This window comes from Spermophilus citellus (genome assembly GCF_964194105.1).
Source record: "Spermophilus citellus genome assembly, chromosome: 13".
Taxonomy (NCBI): Eukaryota; Metazoa; Chordata; class Mammalia; order Rodentia; family Sciuridae; genus Spermophilus; species Spermophilus citellus.
The window spans coordinates 58,339,290-58,360,481 of NC_138193.1; the positions used below are offsets into that span (position 1 = coordinate 58,339,290).

Consider the following 21,192-nt stretch of genomic DNA (forward strand, 5'->3'; position numbering starts at 1 on the left):
AGGACCACATTGTTTCTCTAGGGGCAATTACCACCACCACCATGACCACAAACATCATCATTACCATCACCACCACCACCACCATTATTCCATCACATCACCACCATCACCACCACCACCACTGGCATCTCTTACCACCGTCATCATTATCATTCCTATCACCATCACTACCATCACAATCATCACTGTCACCATCTCCACCATCACCACCACTGCTGTCACCAGTGCTAACATCATCATGAATAGCCTCATCATCCTTACCATCATTATCATCATTAGCACCATTACTAACATCACCAGTATCCCTATCATCATCACCATCTATCACTTGGCACACAAGTGCCAAATAATTTCTTGAAAGGCTTTAATTTTATTTAATCCTTACAACACTTCTGTGAGCATACATTAAAATTCCTATTATATTAATGAAAAAAAACTGAGTTTCAGAGAACTTAAATAATCTGCCAAGCTCATAATGCTTGGTGAATGATGGAGCTGACGCTTGAAAATGGAAATACCCAATACCAAAGCTGTTCCTCTGAACCCCTATGTTTGAGGCTCTGTTCATTGCCTTGAAGCACCAGAGTACAGTCCATGCCTGGAGCCTTATCAGAAAGGGAGCAGAGATCTGTCCAAATTAGTGAACAGCATGGCTTACATGTCTACGCAGACGAGGTGGGACGTGGTGACACTGAAGAGCAAAGCACAACCTACCTGTAACCTTGTCTTTTCTTCTTCTATATCATGTTGGGCTCCTCTTACCACAATCTAAAATAACATCTCTCTGGGCACAGTGGCACATGCCTCTATTCCATGCAACTTGAGTGGATGAGGCAAGAGGATCACAAATTCAAGGCTGTCCTCAGCAGTTTAGAGAGACCCTCAGAAACTTAGCAAGACCCTGTCTCTAAATAAAATATTTTAAAAAAAATGGCTGGGGATGTGGCTCATTGGTTAAGTGCCCTGGGTTCCATTCATGGTACCCAAAATAAAAATAAAAGCAAATGTAAAGGCTTTTATGTATTGCTTATCACATGACTAGAAGGCTAATGGTACTCGGAAAGCAAGGATCAGAGAGGCTAAGCATCCTCCAGTCCTTTCTAGTGAAAAACTATCTCACTGAATATGCCAACTGCACCCACTTGGAGAAATACTAGTTGGAGCCCAGAAACTTGATTCAACTCTGAGTCAGTCTCTTAGTATATGGGCATCCTTTTTAGTTCAGCCGCTACAGCATTTCAAGGGCTTCTCTTCCTCCCCGGCCTGTCAAATTCTCTCACATTCCATCAACTATGGAAAAGAGATTCTTATCTTTCACAAATATTCATGTACACTTAGGTGGCAGAGAAGCACTTCCAATCTCTCTTTCAACCTTTCATTTAATCTAATTTATCCCCTACCCACTGCACTGAATGTTTCACCTGAAGTAGGGAAGGTTGGGGAGAGGAGGAAAAGAGCAAGAGGCATCACATTCCAACCCTGGGCAGATGTGAAATCTCATGTCCAACAGTAATTCCAGACTGATGAAGAGAGCCAAGACATAGCTCCAAACTGACCTTTTCCCAGAAGTCTTACCTCTTCCCCTATCTCTATGATTATCTCTTTCTTGCTTACTCAGGCCATAGCAGTGTATAATTATGTTTGCAGTAGAGGCATTTCATGCCCACCCATTTCTGGCTTTCTTTTTCTTTTTGGACACATCTCTTTGGTCCCTTTCCATAGGATGAGGCCCTGTGAACTAGTTCTGGCCAATGGGCTGTACGTGGAAGGATGCTGCCATTTCTGGCTGGAGCATCTCCCTGCCAGCAAGGCATTTTCCAGCATTTTCTTCCTTTGCAGCTGGATGGTGAAACAGGTGCCAAGAAGGAGTCTCTGCTAGCCTGGCTCCCCAAACAACCATGAGGAGCCCCTGTTGTACCCCATCAAACATGGAGCATATCCAAAGAATAAACTTTTCCTGTTTTACTGAAATTGGGCCTGTTTGTTACCGCGGCATAACCTCACCAACTCTGATTGGCTCAATGTTTGTTTGTTTATATTTTGGGTACCGGGGATTGAACCCAGGGCACTTGACCACTGAGCCTCATCTCCAGCCTTATTTTATATTTTATTTAGAGACAGGGTCTCACTGAGTTACTTAGCACCCTGCCTTTGCTGAGGCTGGCTTTGAACTTGCAATCCTCCTGCCTCAGCCTCCTGAGCTGCTGGGATTTCAGGCGTGCACCACCAAGCCCGGCTGGTTCAATGTTCTTTTGCCTATTCGGATTCTTCATCTTAGTACAGAGATTGTGAGTCAGAGAGGCTTGGGGCTGAGCCTTGATTTCACCACTGAGAGTGGCCTGGGCTAGCTTCCCAAACCTCATTTTCCTCATGTGTGAAATGGTGATCGTGACTGTACAGATATTATGAGAACTGCACAGACTAAATGGTGAAATGTTACCAGACATTGTTTGCATCAAGTATTGTGTTATACCTATCTTTATTGTTGTCCACTCCTAAGTTCAATACTGATATATTTACACTAAATGAATGGAAAGAATCAGTTGAGTCAAACTGAAGAAATCTCATTACTTTTTCAATATAACCCTGACACATCAGGAAACCATGACAAGCAATGCCCAAATACCTTCTTCCTCTTTTGCTACAGAATCATGAGTGGGAGAAGTGAGATCCAGTCTCTTGCTCCCACACCAAAAATGGATACACGTTCTAAATTAGCATGAAGCAAATCTCATTTGCATTTATGTGACAGCCAAGTCTCCTTAAGGGATGCCAGAGTTTATTCCTAGACCACTAGGAGTCCTTTAGCATTTGGAGATAATTATAGGTTATCTTAGGACGGATGTCTTCTTCCAGCACTCCTGGATTCTATTCTCAGCTTGACACTGAGTTTTACCAGTTCTCCTCAGCTAAGGAAAGTAGAGATAATTACTTGGCTGACCCAGACAGAAAAACAAAACACTTTTGCCTTATTTACTTTATTTTTGACCCATATGCCAAACCTTCCAATTTGTGGGAACTTCTACCAACTATTGCCTGGCCTGATAATCCTTCTCCAAATCTGGAACCTAATATGTGAAATATTTTTTTAAAAATATTTTTTTAGTTATAGATGGACACAATGCATTTATTTTATTCATTTATTTTTATGTGGTGCTGAGGATTGAACCCAGGGCCTCACCCCTGCTAGGTAGGCAAGGGCTCGACCACTGAGCTACAACTGCAGCCCCTAGGTGGAGCATTTAGAACTAACCACAGAATCCATCTCAAGACAGAGAAAGAGAGAAATAAAGAAAGACAGGGAGGGAGGGAGGGAAAAATATCCTGTCCTCTGAAGAATTATTTTTCTGATGTCTTTTTAAGTTATTATTGCAGCACTTTAAAAGTACTTTCTAATGGACTCGTTTTCCTTCTTCAGAGACAATTTTGCATTTTCGTTATGTTAAGCCATCTTCCAAAGTATTTCTGAAATAAGCTACATCTATGTGTTTTAGCCCTTCTACAAACTTGAGTTTCCCTCTTCCATTCAGATTCAGTCTGAACAAATCACCAACTTATCGGACCTTTAAGTGCAGGATAACCAGATGTCCTAATATACCTCAAGGTCAGATCCATCACTTCACCCCCCAGATCCTTACAGCATCTGGGTGGCCTGCAGGGGGTGAGAGTTCCTGAAACTTTCAATCAACTGCAGCTGATTTAACAGTGGAGCAGTAGTTCCTCAATTAAGCAATCTGAGCTGCTTTCTGTACCATGATTTACTGAAACTCTGATGCAGGGAATTTTAACTCCTGGAACCCACCCAGTTCCTCCAGTTGTACTGCCATGTGCTTCTCATTATAGCCCAACTGTGCAGGGCAGAGATGAACAGAAAGAACTGGGCTGGGAGTCAGAAGCAGACTTCGTTCTAGTTGTGTCATGATCTAATCCCTGTCTCTGAGCAGGTCACTTAACCCAGTGGGTTGAACAAAGGTTTTCTTCTCATCCATAAATTAGGAACAGAAATCGTGCTGGCTCTACCTACCAAAAAAGATTGTCTCTGATGTCCTTGTAAAGGAGTGTAAGAGTGTGTGAGACTTGCATAAGTTTCAACTCTAAAGAATTTCTTTTGTGAGTAGGATAGTTGGGAATCCAGAAGGTATTTTCTCAGAAAAGCAATACTAGACCCCGTAGTGATGTTTCCAGTCTAACACTACAAAAATCTGTCTCATGACCATATCTCTGGGGCATAACACATAGTAAGGGTCCTACAAATCATCACCACCAGGGGGTCACCCAATGCTGGGTGCTGTGGTTGGAAGTCTGGGTGGATGGCAAGATGGGGTGCCTGTGTATGGGAAAAAGAGGTGAAAACTGATGCTGGACAAAAAAAAAAGGGACTTGGGGCTACCATGGTAAGGAGCACCTGGTGAGGCTGTGGGGGGCCTTTTTCAATGTAAGGATTTATTGGGTGCAGGAAAGAAATGACAGGTTTTGACTTTGGAAAGTTCTATAAATAGAGCTGTTCAATGCCTTCTCCCACCCTGCCACCTCCTCCACTCTCTTGTTCTATTCCCCCATGTTCTATTTTTGAAGTCTTTAGGGCATATATACTATAGCCAGAGTCAAGATGGAAAATCCACTTTCTGCAATTAAGTGTCTAATAGCTCAATATAAAAGAAACCAATGTGTGACACATAAATGTATATTGTAATAACAGAAGGGCCCTGAAGGAGAGGGCCATTTTTGTCCAGGGGTTGGTCAAATGGGTGCACTGATCTTTGCAATCCTGGCCTGGAAGACTTAGAAGAGGCTAGCTGCTCCTTTACTGTTTTTCTTTTGGACAGAGGCCTTCCAAATCTGACTTTTCAAATCCCTGATTGAATTCCCAGCAATCTACTTTTCCTGACTATAACAAGAAAAGCATGTTTAAATGAACATAAAATTCCATCAGTATAAAGCCTAGTGCAGCCCAGTCGCCAAAGCTGCTAATAATGCCCTATTGTGTTACTGTGGTGTCCTAGGTTATCATTATGCAGTCTTTGCTCCTGGTTGAGAAAACATGACATTCCATTAAATGCATAATCTGGGTTCCCTCCAAGCCAGAGATGCATCCTGCCTAAAGTCGAAATGAGCTGGGATTCAATGCCATGGAAAAGAGAACCAATTGCAGGGTTGGGGAGAAGAAGAGAATGGTGGATTCTGTTCCCTGTGATCCACTGGTATCAGCCTGTAGACAGGGTCTAGGCAGCCAGCAGATCTTAGAAGCCCAAGGAAAAAACGAGTCAGCATTTTTTCCCTTCCTGCTCTGCTGTGGTTGGGTGCTGGACAGCAATGTCTCAGGAGGTTCTTTCTAAGACAAAAGACTATATATCTTTAGGGACCACCCCAGGAGGCTGTCTGTCCTGGTTGCCTGTTGGCCCATCCCCCAGCTCTGGACTCAACAGTCACATAAATTAGCCTGGCTCGAGGTGACAGCTGGAACTGCACACATGAACAACCTAGTCCTAGCAAGTTTTTATTCAGCACAATACTATCCCTGTCTTCAGGTAACAGGACAACCAAAGGAACTCAAAGTCATCCACCTGAATGTAAAGGTATGTGCCTGTAAAGGTTTCTCTACCCCTTGAGCATTTTGGGGCCCCTAATGTGCTTCAAAAGATCCACTAGTACATTCAAAAATTTATTTCAGGAGTAAATACAAAAGAAGCAACTTCGTGTATAAATAGAGGGGCAAGGAACTCAGCACACTGGTTAGAGACCTTCCCTCTCCACACCTGATTTTTAAAAAAGTAATGTATTTTTGTTGAAAATAAAATTAATATATGCTTATTATAGAAAATTTTTAAAATTCAGAAAAGCAAAAAAACAAAAGTTAAAAATCATGCTTCTAGAGAGAAATACCATTACCATATCAAGTAAATAGACATGCATATGTGTGTTTCATTTTTTTACAAAAGTAGAATCAAAATGCATACAATGTTTGGTAATTAATGGCATTTTCTCCCTAGAGTATAAACATTGCCTATTTATCCTAAAATATCTTCCCAGCATGCAAAATATACAGTACATATTTAATACTCTGCATATTACATGTCTTACTTAAATCCCCTGTTGTTGAACATTTATGTCATTTTCAACTTTTTATTGCTTTAAACAGCACTACCATTAGCATACATTTAGGTACTTTTTTGTGACTATTTGGATTTATCTTTAAGATATGGAATTGTTGGATGGAAAAGTAGACCCCATCATATTTTTTAAAGCATATGATATATATTGCCAAATTATCTTCTGGTCTTCAATACAGTAACCACATGTAACTATTTAAATTAAGGAATAAAATAAAAATTCACTTCCTCAATCTCCCTAGACACATTTCAAGTGTCAACAGTCACATATGGCTAGAAGCTACCCTATTGGACAACATAGACACAGAACATTTTCATTATCCTAGAAAGTTCTAATGAATAACACAAGTCTAGAAAGAGGGTACCAATTTATATTTTCCCTAGTAAGATGTGACAGTGCTTACAAGCTGGCCAGTAATGAATATTGTGATTCTTTAAAATTCTTTGCCAACCTAATAACAATTTTATCTTGTTTGATTTTTTTTTCATTTCTCTGATAACTAGTAAAGTTGAACTTTTTTGACTATTTGTTGATTTTCATATATATTTTTCTCCTGTAAATTATGCAGTAAGACTATTTTTATTGAGATGATGCATGTGTGTGTTTTAATATGTAAATATAATATAGTTGGTATGTATTATATTTACATATAGTTTATACACATAAATATGTATATCATATATTTATATATATATTTGTGTGTGTGTATTTTTTTTTTCTTTTTTGGTGTTGGGACCAAACCCAGGACCTCCCACATGCTAGGTAAGCACTTTAGCACTAAGCTACATCCTTTCTGGCCCCTCCACATTTTATATAGTAAGATCATCTTAAGAGAATGATTAATGTTGCAAACATTTCTGAAACTTGTGATTATATCTTATTCATGCCTTTTATTTATGAAAGTATAGAATTTTGATATATTCAAATCTGTATTTTTCTTTATGGTTTCTATACTATTATGCTTTAAAAGCTCTAAACCTAAGATTATAGCAATATTCATCTAAATGATCTTCTAGCTCTTTGATCATTTCATTTTAAACATTTAAATTTTCAGTCCTTCTAGAATTTATTTTGGTGTGTGGTATAAAGTATAAATCTATCCTTTGGATCCCCACACATTATCAATCCTTTGTCCAAAAAAATTTCCTACTGATTCAAAATTTCACTAAATGCTTATATGTATTTGGATTTCTATTTTTGTCTTTCTGTTCTTTGGCCTTTACCCTCCTGTTTTAATTAACTTGTATTTTTTAATATTTGGAAAGTATTTCTTTATTATTCATTTCCAAAAATGTTTTATTTCTTTTTACTTGTGTTTTTCCCCCTATCAGATAAGCCTAGAACCATTTTGTTAAATTCCAGCCATCACCAGAATAAATTCTTTCAGAACTTAGACTAAAAATTGCTTTGGGGAGAATTTATTATCTCTATAGTTTTGAGGCATTCCATTCAGGGAATGGTGATTCTGCCCATTTTGTCAAGTTTTTCTGTATGCCCCTCTGAACTAGCTTTCAAAACAACACAAATGCTGATCATCTCTGAGGGTTTTCAGACAGTGTCCCTGAGTCTAGGATCTAGTGCTCCCAGCCACCAGAAGTTAACAAAAGAAATTCCACTTCTTAGTATTGGATTATATTTTCAGTATCCACCTTCTCATAAATCTGCAAGAAAGAGATCTCACTTTTCATCCAAAGAATCTGGAGTTCAAAACAGACTTTACGGAAAAACCAAACTCCAGGGGCAACTGCAAAGCACATTTGGTGTCTAGCTGGCCAGCTTATTTTGCTGGACTCTTTTTCCAATTCCCAAATACTTTCCAGTCTGTGAAATTCATCTCCCTACCGCTGTAACTTCGAGGCGCTCCACTGGTTTTAGTGAGCAGGGATCTTCTCTGAGGGGCTTTTTTTTTTTTTTTTTTTTTTTTTTATTGTTGAAGGTGGTTTTTAACAGATAGCAGGGAGCCCCTCTGAGTGCAGCTTGGCAAGCCTATGGGGAATCTGGGAAGTGTTGAACTGGTCAGAGTTCAGCTCTCCCTTGATCAAAGTCCTGAAGTCTAAACACTCTCCACCTTTAACAAGGAAACCAGGGCTCCAGCACCTCCCTGGTAGTCCACCAGTCAAAATGATCAAGAGCCTGATTTCTCCTCCACCGAGGTTCTCAAGGCAAAGGAGAGAGAGAATTTACCAGGCAGAGGGGAAATGTGGCTGATATCTTAATGGGTATGAGCCAAGGTTGCGACTAAACATCCTGCAATGTACAGGACAGTCTCCACAACAAAGAATGACCAAGCTAAAATCTCAATAGTGCTATGGTTGAGAAACCCTGTCTTGCATTTTCATTAAGTGCCCAGGCTGAACATACACTATATTATGGGGGACAAGGATAATGCATTTTTGTAGGACACGGTTTTTAAAAAGAGACCATTGACTTTGAAATGCCGACGTCTCTTTAAAGTGTCTGCAAGTTCTGCCTCTGGTAAGCAAGACTTTCTCAGGAAAATGAGAAGGAGCCTCAGAAACGCAGTGAGTCAATAGCATCCTCCAAGTTGCAGGCACTCTCCTAGCTCCTCGGTCACAAAGAGCAAGACAGAAAAGAAGTTTGTGCCCCAAACCAGCAACGTCGCCTCTCCAGCGGGCTGGGGCGGCACAGGAGAGGGATGGGAGGAGCGCTCCCCAACAAAGGCGCAGCACTCGCCGCCACCACCTCCCGCGGTTCCTCTTGGTCCCTTGAGATGCACGCCTGTCCCAAAGCGACCCTGCCAACCCGCCCTGACCGGGGAGAAAGCATCATCACCAGCTTAGCCTAGAGTGAAAGGCTCATGGCACTTACTTGTCCAAAATGAAGTACAGGTCAAATCCCCCGTAGCAGGCTGGACCCCCATCCTCCCTGCGTCCCCCTTGCCCAGCGCAGATGAGCACAAGAGTGGCCAAAGAGAGCCACTTGAAGCCAATGACGAGGGCTTTCTGCTCCACGGTGGCCATGACCCTCAGCCCAGGGAGAGAGAGTGGGGTCTTCTTCTCACGCTCCGCGAGCTCGCCACGACCCTCAGGGACACGCCATCCGAGGGTCCCTCCTTTTGGGCTCTTTATTCCCCCTCGCTCCCTAGAAACTCCCCGGAAGCAATTGTCTGGAGGAGTTCAAGGTTTTCCTTCTGGTTTCCGCTTCGATTCTGTTTCTAGGTTTCAGGTTTCAAAAATCTCAATACTGTACTCTGCTTTTTCAAAAAAGAGACTGCTCCGGGGTTCGGACGGTGGGACCGCTCCCCAGGCTGCGCGGAGGTTTTGCAGTTGAAGCAGTTCCGTCCTGACGGTTCTTTGTCCCAGATTTTAAGTATTATGGGGTGGGTTTTCAAATTGTTCTTGGTTGGGGCAGTGCTTTGCCTTTTCTCCCTCCCCCTTACCCCCCTTTCTTATTTTTGGAGGAACAAAGTCCAAAGAGTGCCACCTTGTGGCCAGAGATGGCGAAAGCACGCACCGGGGTCCGTGGGAGTGTGGCTCAGAAGGGAGCTGGGGAGACTTAGAGATGCAGGGTACAAACCTTATGTTCCTTATCATTTTCAGGTAAAGAGTATATGTTTTCTTATTCCTTCCTTTTCCTTGTGCACCTTCCTCCTTTCCCCCGCCCCCCAGCCACTTCTCCCTTCTCTCTAGTCGTCTTTTTTTTTTTTATTGTTGGTCGTTCAAAACATTACATAGTTCTTAATATACCATATTTCACAGTTTGATTCAAGTGGGTTATGAACTCCCATTTTTACCCCGTATACAGATTGCTGTATCACATCAGTTACACTTCCATTGATTTACATATTGCCTTTCTAGTGTCTGATGTATTCTGCTGTCTATCCTATTCTCTACTATCCCCCTCCCCTCCCCTCCCCTCCCCTTTTCTCTCTCTACCCCCTCTACTGTAAATCATTTCTTCCACTTGTATTATTCTTCTCTTACCCCTCCTTTCCTCTTATATGTAATTTTGTAAAACCCTGAGGATCACCTTCCATTTCCATGCGATTTCCCTTCTCACTCCCTTTCCCTCCCACCTCTCATCCCTGTTTAATGTTAATCTTCTTCTCAAGCTCTTCCTCCCTACCCTGTCCTTGGTTACTCCCCTTATATCAAAGCAGTCATTTGGCATTTGTTTTTTAGGGATTGGCTAGCTTCACTTAGCATAATCTGCTCTAATGCCATCCATTTCCCTCCAAATTCTATGATTTTGTCATTTTTTAATGCAGAGTAATACTCCATTGTGTATAAATGCCACATTTTTTTTATCCATTCATCTATTGAAGGGCATCTAGGTTGGTTCCACAATCTTGCTATCGTGAATTGTGCTGCTATGAACATCGATGTAGCAGTGTCCCTGTAGCATGCTCTTATTAGGTCTTTAGAGAATAGACCGAGAAGGGGAACAGCTGGGTCAAATGGTGGTTCCATTCCCAGCTTTCCCAGGAATCTCCATACTGCTTTCCAAATTGGCTGCACCAATTTGCAGTCCCACCAACAATGAACAAGTGTGCCCTTTTCCCCGCATCCTCTCCAGCACTTGTTGTTGTTGGACTTCATAGTGGCTGCCAATCTTACTGGAGTGAGATGGTATCTTAGGGTGGTTTTGATTTGCATTTCTCTGACTGCTAGCGATGGTGAGCATTTTTTCATGTACTTATTAATTGATTGTATGTCCTCCTCTGAGAAGTGTCTGTTCAGGTCCTTGGCCCATTTTTTGATTGGGTTATTTGTTATCTTATTGTCTAATTTTTTGAGTTCTTTGTATACTCTGGATATTAGGGCTCTATCTGAAGTGTGTGGAGTAAAGATTTGTTCCCAGGATGTAGGCTCCCTGTTTACCTCTCTTACTGTTTCTTTTGCTGAGAAAAAACATTTTAGTTTGAGTAAGTCCCATTTGTTGATTCTAGTTGTTAACTCTTGTGCTATGGGTGTCCTATTGAGGAATTTGGAGCCCGACCCCACAGTATGTAGATCATAGCCAACTTTTTCTTCTATCAGACGCCGTGTCTCTGATTTAATATCAAGCTCCTTGATCCATTTTGAGTTAACTTTTGTGCATGGCGAGAGAAAGGGATTCAGTTTCATTTTGATGCAAATGCATTTCCAGTTTTCCCAGCACCATTTGTTGAAGATGCTATCCTTCCTCCATTGCATGCTTTTAGCCCCTTTATCAAATATAAGATAGTTGTAGTTTTGTGGATTGGTTACTGTGTCCTCTATTCTGTACCATTGGTCCACCCGCCTGTTTTGGTACCAGTACCATGCTGTTTTTGTTACTATTGCTCTGTAGTATAGTTTGAAGTCTGGTATCGCTATACCGCCTGATTCACACTTCCTGCTTAGCATTGTTTTTGCTATTCTGGGTCTTTTATTATTCCATATGAATTTCATGATTGTTTTATCTATTTCTACAAGAAATGCTGTTGGGATTTTGATTGGCATTGCATTGAACTTATAGAGAACTTTTGGTAATATCGCCATTTTGATGATGTTAGTTCTGCCTATCCATGAACAGGGTATATTTTTCCATCTTCTAAGGTCTTCTTCTATATCTCTCTTTAGGGTTCTGTAGTTTTCACAGACACAACATATTGGAATCTATGGGACACATTGAAAGCAGTTCTAAGAGGAAAATTCATTGCTTGGAGTTCATTCCTTAAAAAAAGAAAAAACCAACAAATAAATGATCTCATACTTCATCTCAAAATCCTAGAAAAAGAAGAGCAAAACAACAGCAAAAGAAGTAGAAGGCAAGAAATAATTAAAATCAGAGCTGAAATTAATGAAATTGAAACAAAAGAAACAATTGAAAAAATTGACAAAACTAAAAGTTGGTTCTTTGAAAAAATAAATAAGATCAACAGACCCTTAGCCATGCTAACGAAGAGAAGAAGAGAGAGAACTCAAATTACTAGCATACGGGATGAAAAAGTCAATATCACAACAGACACTTCAGAAATTCAGAAGATAATCAGAAATTATTTTGAATCCTTATACTCCAATAAAATAGAAGATAGTGAAGGCATAGATAAATTTCTTAAGTCATATGATCTGCCCAGATTGAGTCAGGAGGACATAGACAACCTAAACAGACCAATAACAATAGAGGAAATAGAAGAAACCATCAAAAGACTACCAACTAAGAAAAGCCCAGGACCGGATGGGTATACAGCAGAGTTTTACAAAACCTTTAAAGAGGAACTAACACCAATACTTTTCAAGCTATTTCAGGAAATAGAAAAAGAGGGAGAACTTCCAAATACATTCTACGAGGCCAACATCACCCTGATTCCGAAACCAGACAAAGACACCTCAAAGAAAGAAAACTACAGACCAATATCTCTAATGAACCTAGATGCAAAAATCCTCAATAAAATTCTGGCGAATCGGATTCAAAAACATATCAAAAAAATTGTACACCATGATCAAGTAGGATTCATCCCTGGGATGCAAGGCTGGTTCAATATACGGAAATCAATAAATGTTATTCACCACATCAATAGACTTAAAAATAAGAACCATATGATCATCTCGATAGATGCAGAAAAAGCATTCGACAAAGTACAGCATCCTTTATGTTCAAAACTCTAGAAAAATTAGGGATAACAGGATCATACCTCAACATTGTAAAAGCAATCTATGATAAGCCACAGGCCAGCATCATTCTGAATGGAGAAAAATTGAAGGCATTCCCTCTAAGATCTGGTACAAGACAGGGATGCCCTCTCTCACCACTTCTGATCAACATAGTCCTCGAAACACTGGCCAGAGCAATTAGACAGACGAAAGAAATTAAAGGCATAAAAATAGGAAAAGAAGAACTTAAATTATCACTATTTTCAGATGACATGATTGTATACCTAGCAGACCCAAAAGGGTCTACAAAGAAACTATTAGAGCTAATAAATGAATTCAGCAAAGTGGCAGGATATAAAATCAACACGCATAAATCAAATGCAATCAAATCATACTATGTTGTATATCAGCGACAAATCCTCTGAAACGGAAATGAGGACAACTGCTCCATTCACAATATCCCCCCAAAAAATAAAATACTTGGGAATCAACCTAACAAAAGAGGTGAAAGACTTATACAATGAAAACTACAGAAATCTCTAGTCTTCTTATACTTTCTCTTCCTTCTCTCTGTCTGCAGATACGGGCAGTGTAAACATTTGATGAGAACTCATTTCCTCCAAGCATTGTGGCTCCGACTCCAGGCTTGGAAACACAGACCATTGTGCAAATCAAGCAGAGAAAAACAAGTCTTTGTGATCTGAATTATCAAGTGACCTTATATACTCTTAGCCCAGATCATGAAAGAGATTGTTAGGACTCTTTTGAAAGCAGCATGCCTAATGTCCAAAGTTTCCTACTCCCTCTGCTCCTGGCTTGGAACAGCTGAACCCTCTACATTGTCTCCGTCTCCATATTTTAGGGGTTCTTTGACAACAGTTCATCCTTTCAGCCCGTGAACTTTGACTTTCTTCTCCCATCTTTGATGTAGGACAGAAGAAGTAAATAGCTTACAGAAGTGTAGGCAGTTCTAACATTTGGGACTGGCAAAAAAAATAAAATAAAAAATCCTGTGCTCTCCTTTCTAAACTGCAGAGTCTTTTTTAGAGTGGTCTCTGAGCCCCTGTTCAAGGTAGGACTCTAAATCTATCTTCCCCTGCCTTCCACTCTGGGAATCATCAATGCACATGCATGCTTCCTTGTTTAGGATTCTTCCCCCAGACCGACACACATATTCCTTTCAGCTTGTGATCCCTCAAGACACACACCAGTGAACTATCCAAGGTGGTTCTCATGTGTATATCATGAAATCCTAGTGTCTTGAAATGCTCCATGCAGCATTAATTGCATTTTCAAACAAGTCTTGGAGACTCATAATGCATTGCACTAGCCTGCCTCCAAAATGATCCCTCACCTCCTGGTATTCACATTCCTTCCACATGGACATGACTGACTCATAAGTAATTAATAAGATATTGCAGAACTCATGGCGTGTGACTTCTGGGGCTAGGCCATGGAGATTGTGTGTTTTCCCCTTTGTTCTATGGGTCACTCTGGGGGAACCCACTGTCATATCATGAGTACCCAAGCAGCCCTCTGGAGGAATCCAGACAGCAGGAAACTTGAGCTTCCCTGCTGACAGCCAACATCAACTGCCAGCCATGTGAGTATTCCATCTTAGAAGTGGATCTCCCAGCCCTGTCAAGCTTTCCAGTGATTCCAGCCTCACCAGAGACCACCCTCCACCCTCAGCTAGCCCTCCCTGATTCCTGACCCATATAAATGAGGAGATAGGTTTATTGGTGTTTTAAGCCTCTAACTTTGGGATGATTTGTTATGCAAGAATACATAACTAATAAATGCCTATTTAAAGCCTGGAGATTTTTCTGGGGAAAAGATTTTTTTTTCAATTGTTTCCCAGATTTCCTTGATCATGAAACTATTCTTTTCAGATGATACTCATTGACACTCATATTTTGTAAATTACTGCTTTCTGGAAAAAAATAACTGTGGGGATTAAAAATACTCTAATTTGTCTAAGTCTTCTTTTTCTATACTTTTGTCATCCTCAAAAAATGGAAAACCCATCTTGGTCCTGCTACAGACCTGTGATGAGAAAGGAGGGGAAATCTATAGAAATTAGCTGGGTACATGAAGATTGGGAAACCAGAGGTAACTAACTGGTCAGGAAAGTAAAGAAATATGAGATAGGACAATACAATGGGGAGAATGTCTGTGGGATTGGCAGAAAAGGGCTTGAATGTCCCTTAAGGGACTGAGGGGCAGAAAGAATCAGAGAGGCATTAGGAAAGTCTTCTCTCATCCTCGTGCCCCCAGGGCCCTCTTAGATTGTTTAAGAGTTTGAGTGACAGGGGAATACCTTGAGAATTTCATGGGGAAAATAATTTACAAAGTTAGCCAGAAGAGGGGAAGCATGAGGTGTCCAAATAGAGGTCTTCAAACTAGAGACATCCACATCAAAGACAGGGGAAGGCCCAGATTCTGGAGGCAGGGTATATTCCATGTGAATAAATGTATAGGGAAGGGGAGAGGGTGAAATAGTCTCCCCTAGGACAAGTATGGTGCTTAAGAGGGGAGGGAAGTAGTTGCAATGTTTAAGATATTTGAGTGTACCAGCTACCTCTGCTTTTCTTCCAAGATTTTAGAAAGATATCTATTGATACAAGTTGATCATCTCCAGATCCTAAAATGGATCTACCCTTCTCTTTGTCTATCTCAGAGAAATCCATTCCAAGCTGCCTCACTCACTGGAGGAGATGTCTCCCAAACATTCTCATGAAGTGAACTTGACATTGAATTACAGATATATAGTTTTTCAGGGGAAGAAATAGACAAAGATGTCCATAGTTTTCAACAATGGTAAATGAAGTCCCTTGAATGATCTTAGCATGGTAGCTCATTGGGAAAGGTGACAGTATCCAGTGCTCTGAATTGGCATCAGCTTGTGCCTTTGGTTGTTGAGATTTGGCAACCTCAGACTTAGTGCACATAGGGAGACAGGAGAGGTGAATCAGTCCCTGGAGGCTAGAGCAGGATTTTGGAAGAGTCTCTCAGTAGAGAATTTCCCAGATTAATTTCAGAGTTCAGAGACATTTGAATATCCAGAGTCCCCTGCCTAAATGTTACCATCCTTTGAAGTAATGTTCAATGTTCTGACCTGATTGGAAATATCCTGACCTTTTCAAGGACTTTTCAAGTGCTGTGGAAGAGATGGATAGGCCAAGGTTCATGGAGATAGATATATGAGGCTTGGAAGGAACTCCGCTGCCTCTTAAATTTAAATGAGTGGCAGAACAATGTACACGGTGATGTCAAGGCTATGGATAGATACTTCTGGAGTTGAATAAATGCAGGAGAAAATTAATCATGCATGTGGAAGCCAAGGCAGGGAAGAAGTAGTCAACAGTGCATATGCTGTGGAAGTCAAGAGAATAAGCCCTGAAAAAAAACCCATTGATTTGACATGAATGTCACTGTACCACCCAGGAGCATTCCAATGAAGGTGAGGGATGTTAGATTACACTGAGTTAATAGCAAGGGGAAACCTCTCTTTCAAGAGTTAACTTGTAAATGTTCAGATGTTTTATTTGCCACAGGAAGAATCTCAAGATATTTAAGCATGCCAGAAATGTCAAGTTCCTTTGGAGAGTTTGTCTTGCTATATTCATCATAGCAAAGCTTTCATCCTGAACTACAATCACTGCTCTATCTGAATTTACAGTAATTATTAAATATTATTAAATTATTAAATGTGTCCTTTACTTGCATACTCTCACACCCCCTGATACTTGTGACCTAGCCCCTTTTGTGAAGATGTCCAACATGAAGCTTGCCATCCTAATAATTTTGCCATCTAACCTTTCAAGAATCCCACTGGACATGTAAGTGCTGTTTGATTTCTTGACAAAGATTCTGGAAAAAGTTCCAGATAACACAAACTATCCAAGAAAAATTTGTGAAAAAATTTTCTTAGAAACACTTGCCACAATAGGGACAAATCTGATACTTTCCAGTAAATTTTGTGTCAATCAAATATATCCACTCTTGGAGGTCTCACTGGACTACTATCTGCAAAAAATAAAGAGGGTATTTCCAAAAGCAGTTTATCAACTGGAACAACAAAGTTTCTGAAGAATTCAAATCAACCAAGTAATAGGTTTTACCAATAGAAAAAACAAAGGCACTAGTAATAAATTTAAGCCCAGATACAGAACCACAGTCTAGGGCAAGATGCCCTGATGGTATCCCAAAGGCCAAGCCATCCAAAATTTCAGCCCAGTAACAGTCAAAGCCTTGTTGAGCAAAGCATCCCATTAATCCCTCAACCAAAGCTTAGGCAATTCTAGTTTAAGAATAAATTCAGCACAATATATCTTTTGATTTAATTCAGGGCAAACCAAACCCCAGCCCAAAGCTCTGTTAATAATGACCCCAATGCAGAGATGAAACCCATTCAAGTGGGCCCCAACCCAACTGACTAATTCAGAATCTTTCATAAAATGAGCTCAATTCACATATCAGTCAATATCAGCCCAGATATTTATTTAATTCAGTTCACAACAACTCAGCTAAGGACACACACCACTCCAGGGGATCCTAAGCCACAGCCAAGCCTTCTGAAGAGCACATTCCTTCAAGGACCTAGTCAAGAGAATAATCTATAATTTAAAACAGCATATCCTAAATCCTCTATCCCAGATCCTTGAAAGGATGCAAAGTCTTGTGAGCAAACTGTTCATTTTATCTAGCGAAGAGACAAGGTCAATCCTACTCAAAATTCAGATGAAGGTTGAAATGGACCAGTACAATCCAGGGTTCTGACAAGCCTAGAGACTGCAAATGCCTAATGGAAGATTGTGATTTTGTGTGTGTGTGTATGTGTGTGTATGTGTGTATATGTGTGTGTGTGTGTGTGTGTGTGTGAGAGAGAGAGAGAGAGAGGGATTGAACCCAGGAATGCGTAACCACTGAACCCACATCCCCAGTGTCCCCCTCCATTTAAATTTTATTTATTTATTTTGAGGCAGGGTCTTGTTAAATTGCTTAGGGCCTTGCTAATTTGCTGAGGCTGGCTTTGAACTTGTAGTCTTCCTGCCTTAGCCTCCCAAATTGATGGTATTACAGGCGCGCACCACCATGCCCAAGTCTGGAAGATTGTATTTGACAAGTCAAAGCCAGCACAAAGCTGAGCACAAGACTAAGTCAACCCAATCCTACCAGTGCTATTCAAAGACCCCAAATCAACTCACAACTGAAGAAATCAGGAGAAATATATCTTAACCTCTCCAGCCCATAACCTCCTTGACCTTTTTGCTAATGGCCACCATCCAAGTCATCCGCTGGAGGGACTGGAGGTTGTGAGTATGTGAACACACGAGTGTGGACAGGGATGTGTGGAAGGAGTGCTGTGAAGGTGGACAAGGAGCCTCACTAACTATGGAATAACCAGTGGATATTTTTAAAGGTACAAATGTCTGGAGACTGTGAGAAATGGGTTTGGGGGGAAGGGACACAGTGGCCAATTTTGTTTCCTTCCTTGCCTGTGACCCTTTTCCTCCCTAATGAGATCTATCAAAATACACAGGATTAATGATAATTCCCCCAAATTGAGCACTTGGCAGGAAAATACACTAATGAATAGCCTCACATCAGGCTATTTGGATCAAAGCTCAACTCTGCCAGTACTAAATTGTTGAGTTTGAAAGTTACTTGACTTGTTCATTCCACAACTTTCTATCAGCAGATGAAGATTATAATATCACCTACCTCATTGTGTTGTTGGTCAATTCCAATGAGTTAATATGTCATGTAGTATAGCCCTCAGGCTGCACACAATCATTGCTGTTGGGAGATTCTGAGAAATTGCACTTGAACTTCTTGTAGAGATAAGAGCATATTTATAAGACCCACTTGTAGAGCAATTGATTTTTCTGCTATCAGGGAACAAAAGCTATTGCTGCAATATGAATATTCATATTATCAACTTTGAAAAAATGCAAAGATGAAGACTCTGGCTCATCCAGGAACTACTGGGAGTTGGTGGTTTCCTAGGATGCATTCAGAAAACAAACAGGAAACACATTTAGGGACTATCAATAATCTACTGGCAGCAAAGCTGTTTCCACCAGCCAAGAATGTTAATTAGATAAATTCTAATGAAATGTCTGAGTACATTGCAATAACTGGTGATGTTTTTTTTCTGTGATTGGCTTCCATATTAGTCCTGTTCATTAACTCATTTATTTATCAGAAAGTAATATTTAGGTATCTATGATATGGGCCATCTCCATGCTTACACTGAAGATAATGAATATAACCCAGATCTTAACAGAGTCTATTTGGGAGACCAAAATGTATTGGCATAAAATATGATTATTTTGTTTTTTAGAGGAAACTCAACATGTCCCTTCTACCCCACCATGCCAATCCTAAGAGAAGTAGGTCTAACCCAGTAGAGTCCTTAGTATGCATTACTGGACCACAACTCTTAGGAAGACTTGTCCTAGGAGGTGAGTGAATTAAGACATGGCAAATGTCTCTTCCTGCCAATAATAAGATACCCCTTCTGTAGGAAGATCCAACAGTGGTCATGAAGGAGCCTGTGGCAAGGGGATCAAGGTCTGGGCTACTTAAACTGTCTCCATTCTGGGCAAAAGAGATCCCCAGAATACTTGTTCTTACTCATGATCCATCAGAGGTCACCAAGACACAGAAAGGCTTGGGGACAGAGCTATAGCTCAGCTCGTGACAAGATAAGCATTAACCTGATGAATTTGCCTCTGAGCATTGACGCCTTCAGGAACCACTTGGGAGCAGTCAGAACCGGTCTGGATCTTCAGGCTAAAATTATCATGTGTCTAAATTGGGTGTAAAGAAGTAGGCTCCTCAAGGAACTTCACATATAAAAACATTTGTTCTTCTTGTGGCCAAGGCAACACTGGAGAAATCATACATCACTCCTGTGAGAGGGTCTGAAGTTCCTCCCATAGGGAATGATTCCTGAAGCTAGCGTGGAATCCTCTCAAAATAGGTGGGGCTTAAGGTCTGGGTGGTGCGGCCAGCCCAGGTTTGTTTTACTCTCTATCTCATTTTTCATCAAGGGTGAGACGGGCCTGCTATGCAATCTTAATCAAATCATAAACCTAGGGACTTAAATTGTGACTTTAACCCTCAGAAAACAGCGGAGTCGATAAGTAAACACACACCGATGACTTTGGGCCTCTCCAACAAAGGGGACTCATTATCTTAGGTTGAAATGGAGGAAACACTCAATGGAATTATTACAGCTCCAAGAGCCAATGAGAAAGAAATTCAGACCCATACTTGGAAAACATTGGTCTAGACATCAGATTTGCTCAGAGGCAGAGGGGGAAACCCTAGGTAGTATATGAGGAGGTTCTACAATTTGCTCTCTAAACAGAAAACTATAAAACAGAAGTATGGAAGGAATTTATTGCAAATTCAGAAAGTAATGAGGTAAGCCTGAGACACAATTCTTAATCACGTACTCAATTCAGGAACCGTGGGAGCGGTGAAAAGAAAAACATACAAATCTGGAAAATGGTAATACTTGATGCACATGTTGTAGACATTTTTGGAATGTTTTTTCCACATGTTGATATTTCCCCATAAATCATGTTCTACTAGCAGAATTAAAACAACTCAATTCCTAATCTTCATTTCTCCTGGAGTTAAATACACAAACTATAGTTCTACTATGCCTCTCCAATTGGATAATTTTCTCCCTCTCTTGAGATGTTCTTTATACCTTTTCTTTATAATTCACAGTATATTGTTTTTCACTCTTTGTTGATGCAACCATTTCATGTTTAATTGCAAAATTATAAACCAAAAAATACATATATGAATGAAAAAAATTTTAGTTATAGATGGACACAATGCCTTTATTTTATTTATTTATTCTTATGTGATGCTGAGGATCGAAACCCAGTGCCTTGCACTGGCTAGGCAAGTGCTCTACCACTGAGCCACAACCCCAACCCCATTTATGAATTTTATTCTCAGGAACAAGGCCTGGCTGAAGAGCTTTGGAAATCATGAGAGTATGAGCTGAAGGTATGTGTGTGTTTAAATACCACCTTAGGCTAAATAAACATTGATAAGAATTGTGGGTCCAGGATGGAACACACAGGAGAGCACCAATATTTTTAGAGCTTGACAGAAAGAGGAACCCAAACAGTAAATAAGCCAGGTGTGGTTACGTGCTTGTCATCGCAGGTATTTGGGAGGCTGACATGGGAGGATTACAAATTTAAGGTCAGCCTGGGCAACATAGTGAGGCCCTTATGGTGGGGAGGGAGAGAAAGGAGGAGAGGGAAGGGGAGGGGAGAGGAGAGAGAAGAGAGGAAGAGAGAGAGACTTCTAGAAGGGAACAGTTATGTGCACCAACTGGGGTAGAGAGATGGAGAAGCTGAGAACAGAAAACTATTCATCAGATTTAGCAATCAGGAGTTCTTTGGTGATCTTCATAAAAGGAGCTTAGTGGAAATGCAGGAGGAAAATTCATCCTGCCCTAGAAAGA

The 21,192-nt window shown here is 40.6% G+C and overlaps 1 protein-coding gene across 1 annotated transcript in view; it reads right to left on the reverse strand.

Annotated features, from left to right (window-relative positions):
* ANTXR1 (ANTXR cell adhesion molecule 1) overlaps window positions 1–9,442 on the reverse strand; it is a 225,371-nt gene extending 215,929 nt beyond the window's left edge. The window contains exon 1 of the mRNA XM_081264451.1: window positions 8,941–9,442. Coding sequence (XP_081120577.1) covers window positions 8,941–9,092 — 152 coding nt within the window. The 5' untranslated portion in view covers window positions 9,093–9,442. The remainder of the gene's footprint in view (window positions 1–8,940) is intronic.
* Window positions 9,443–21,192: the final 11,750 nt, after the last annotated feature.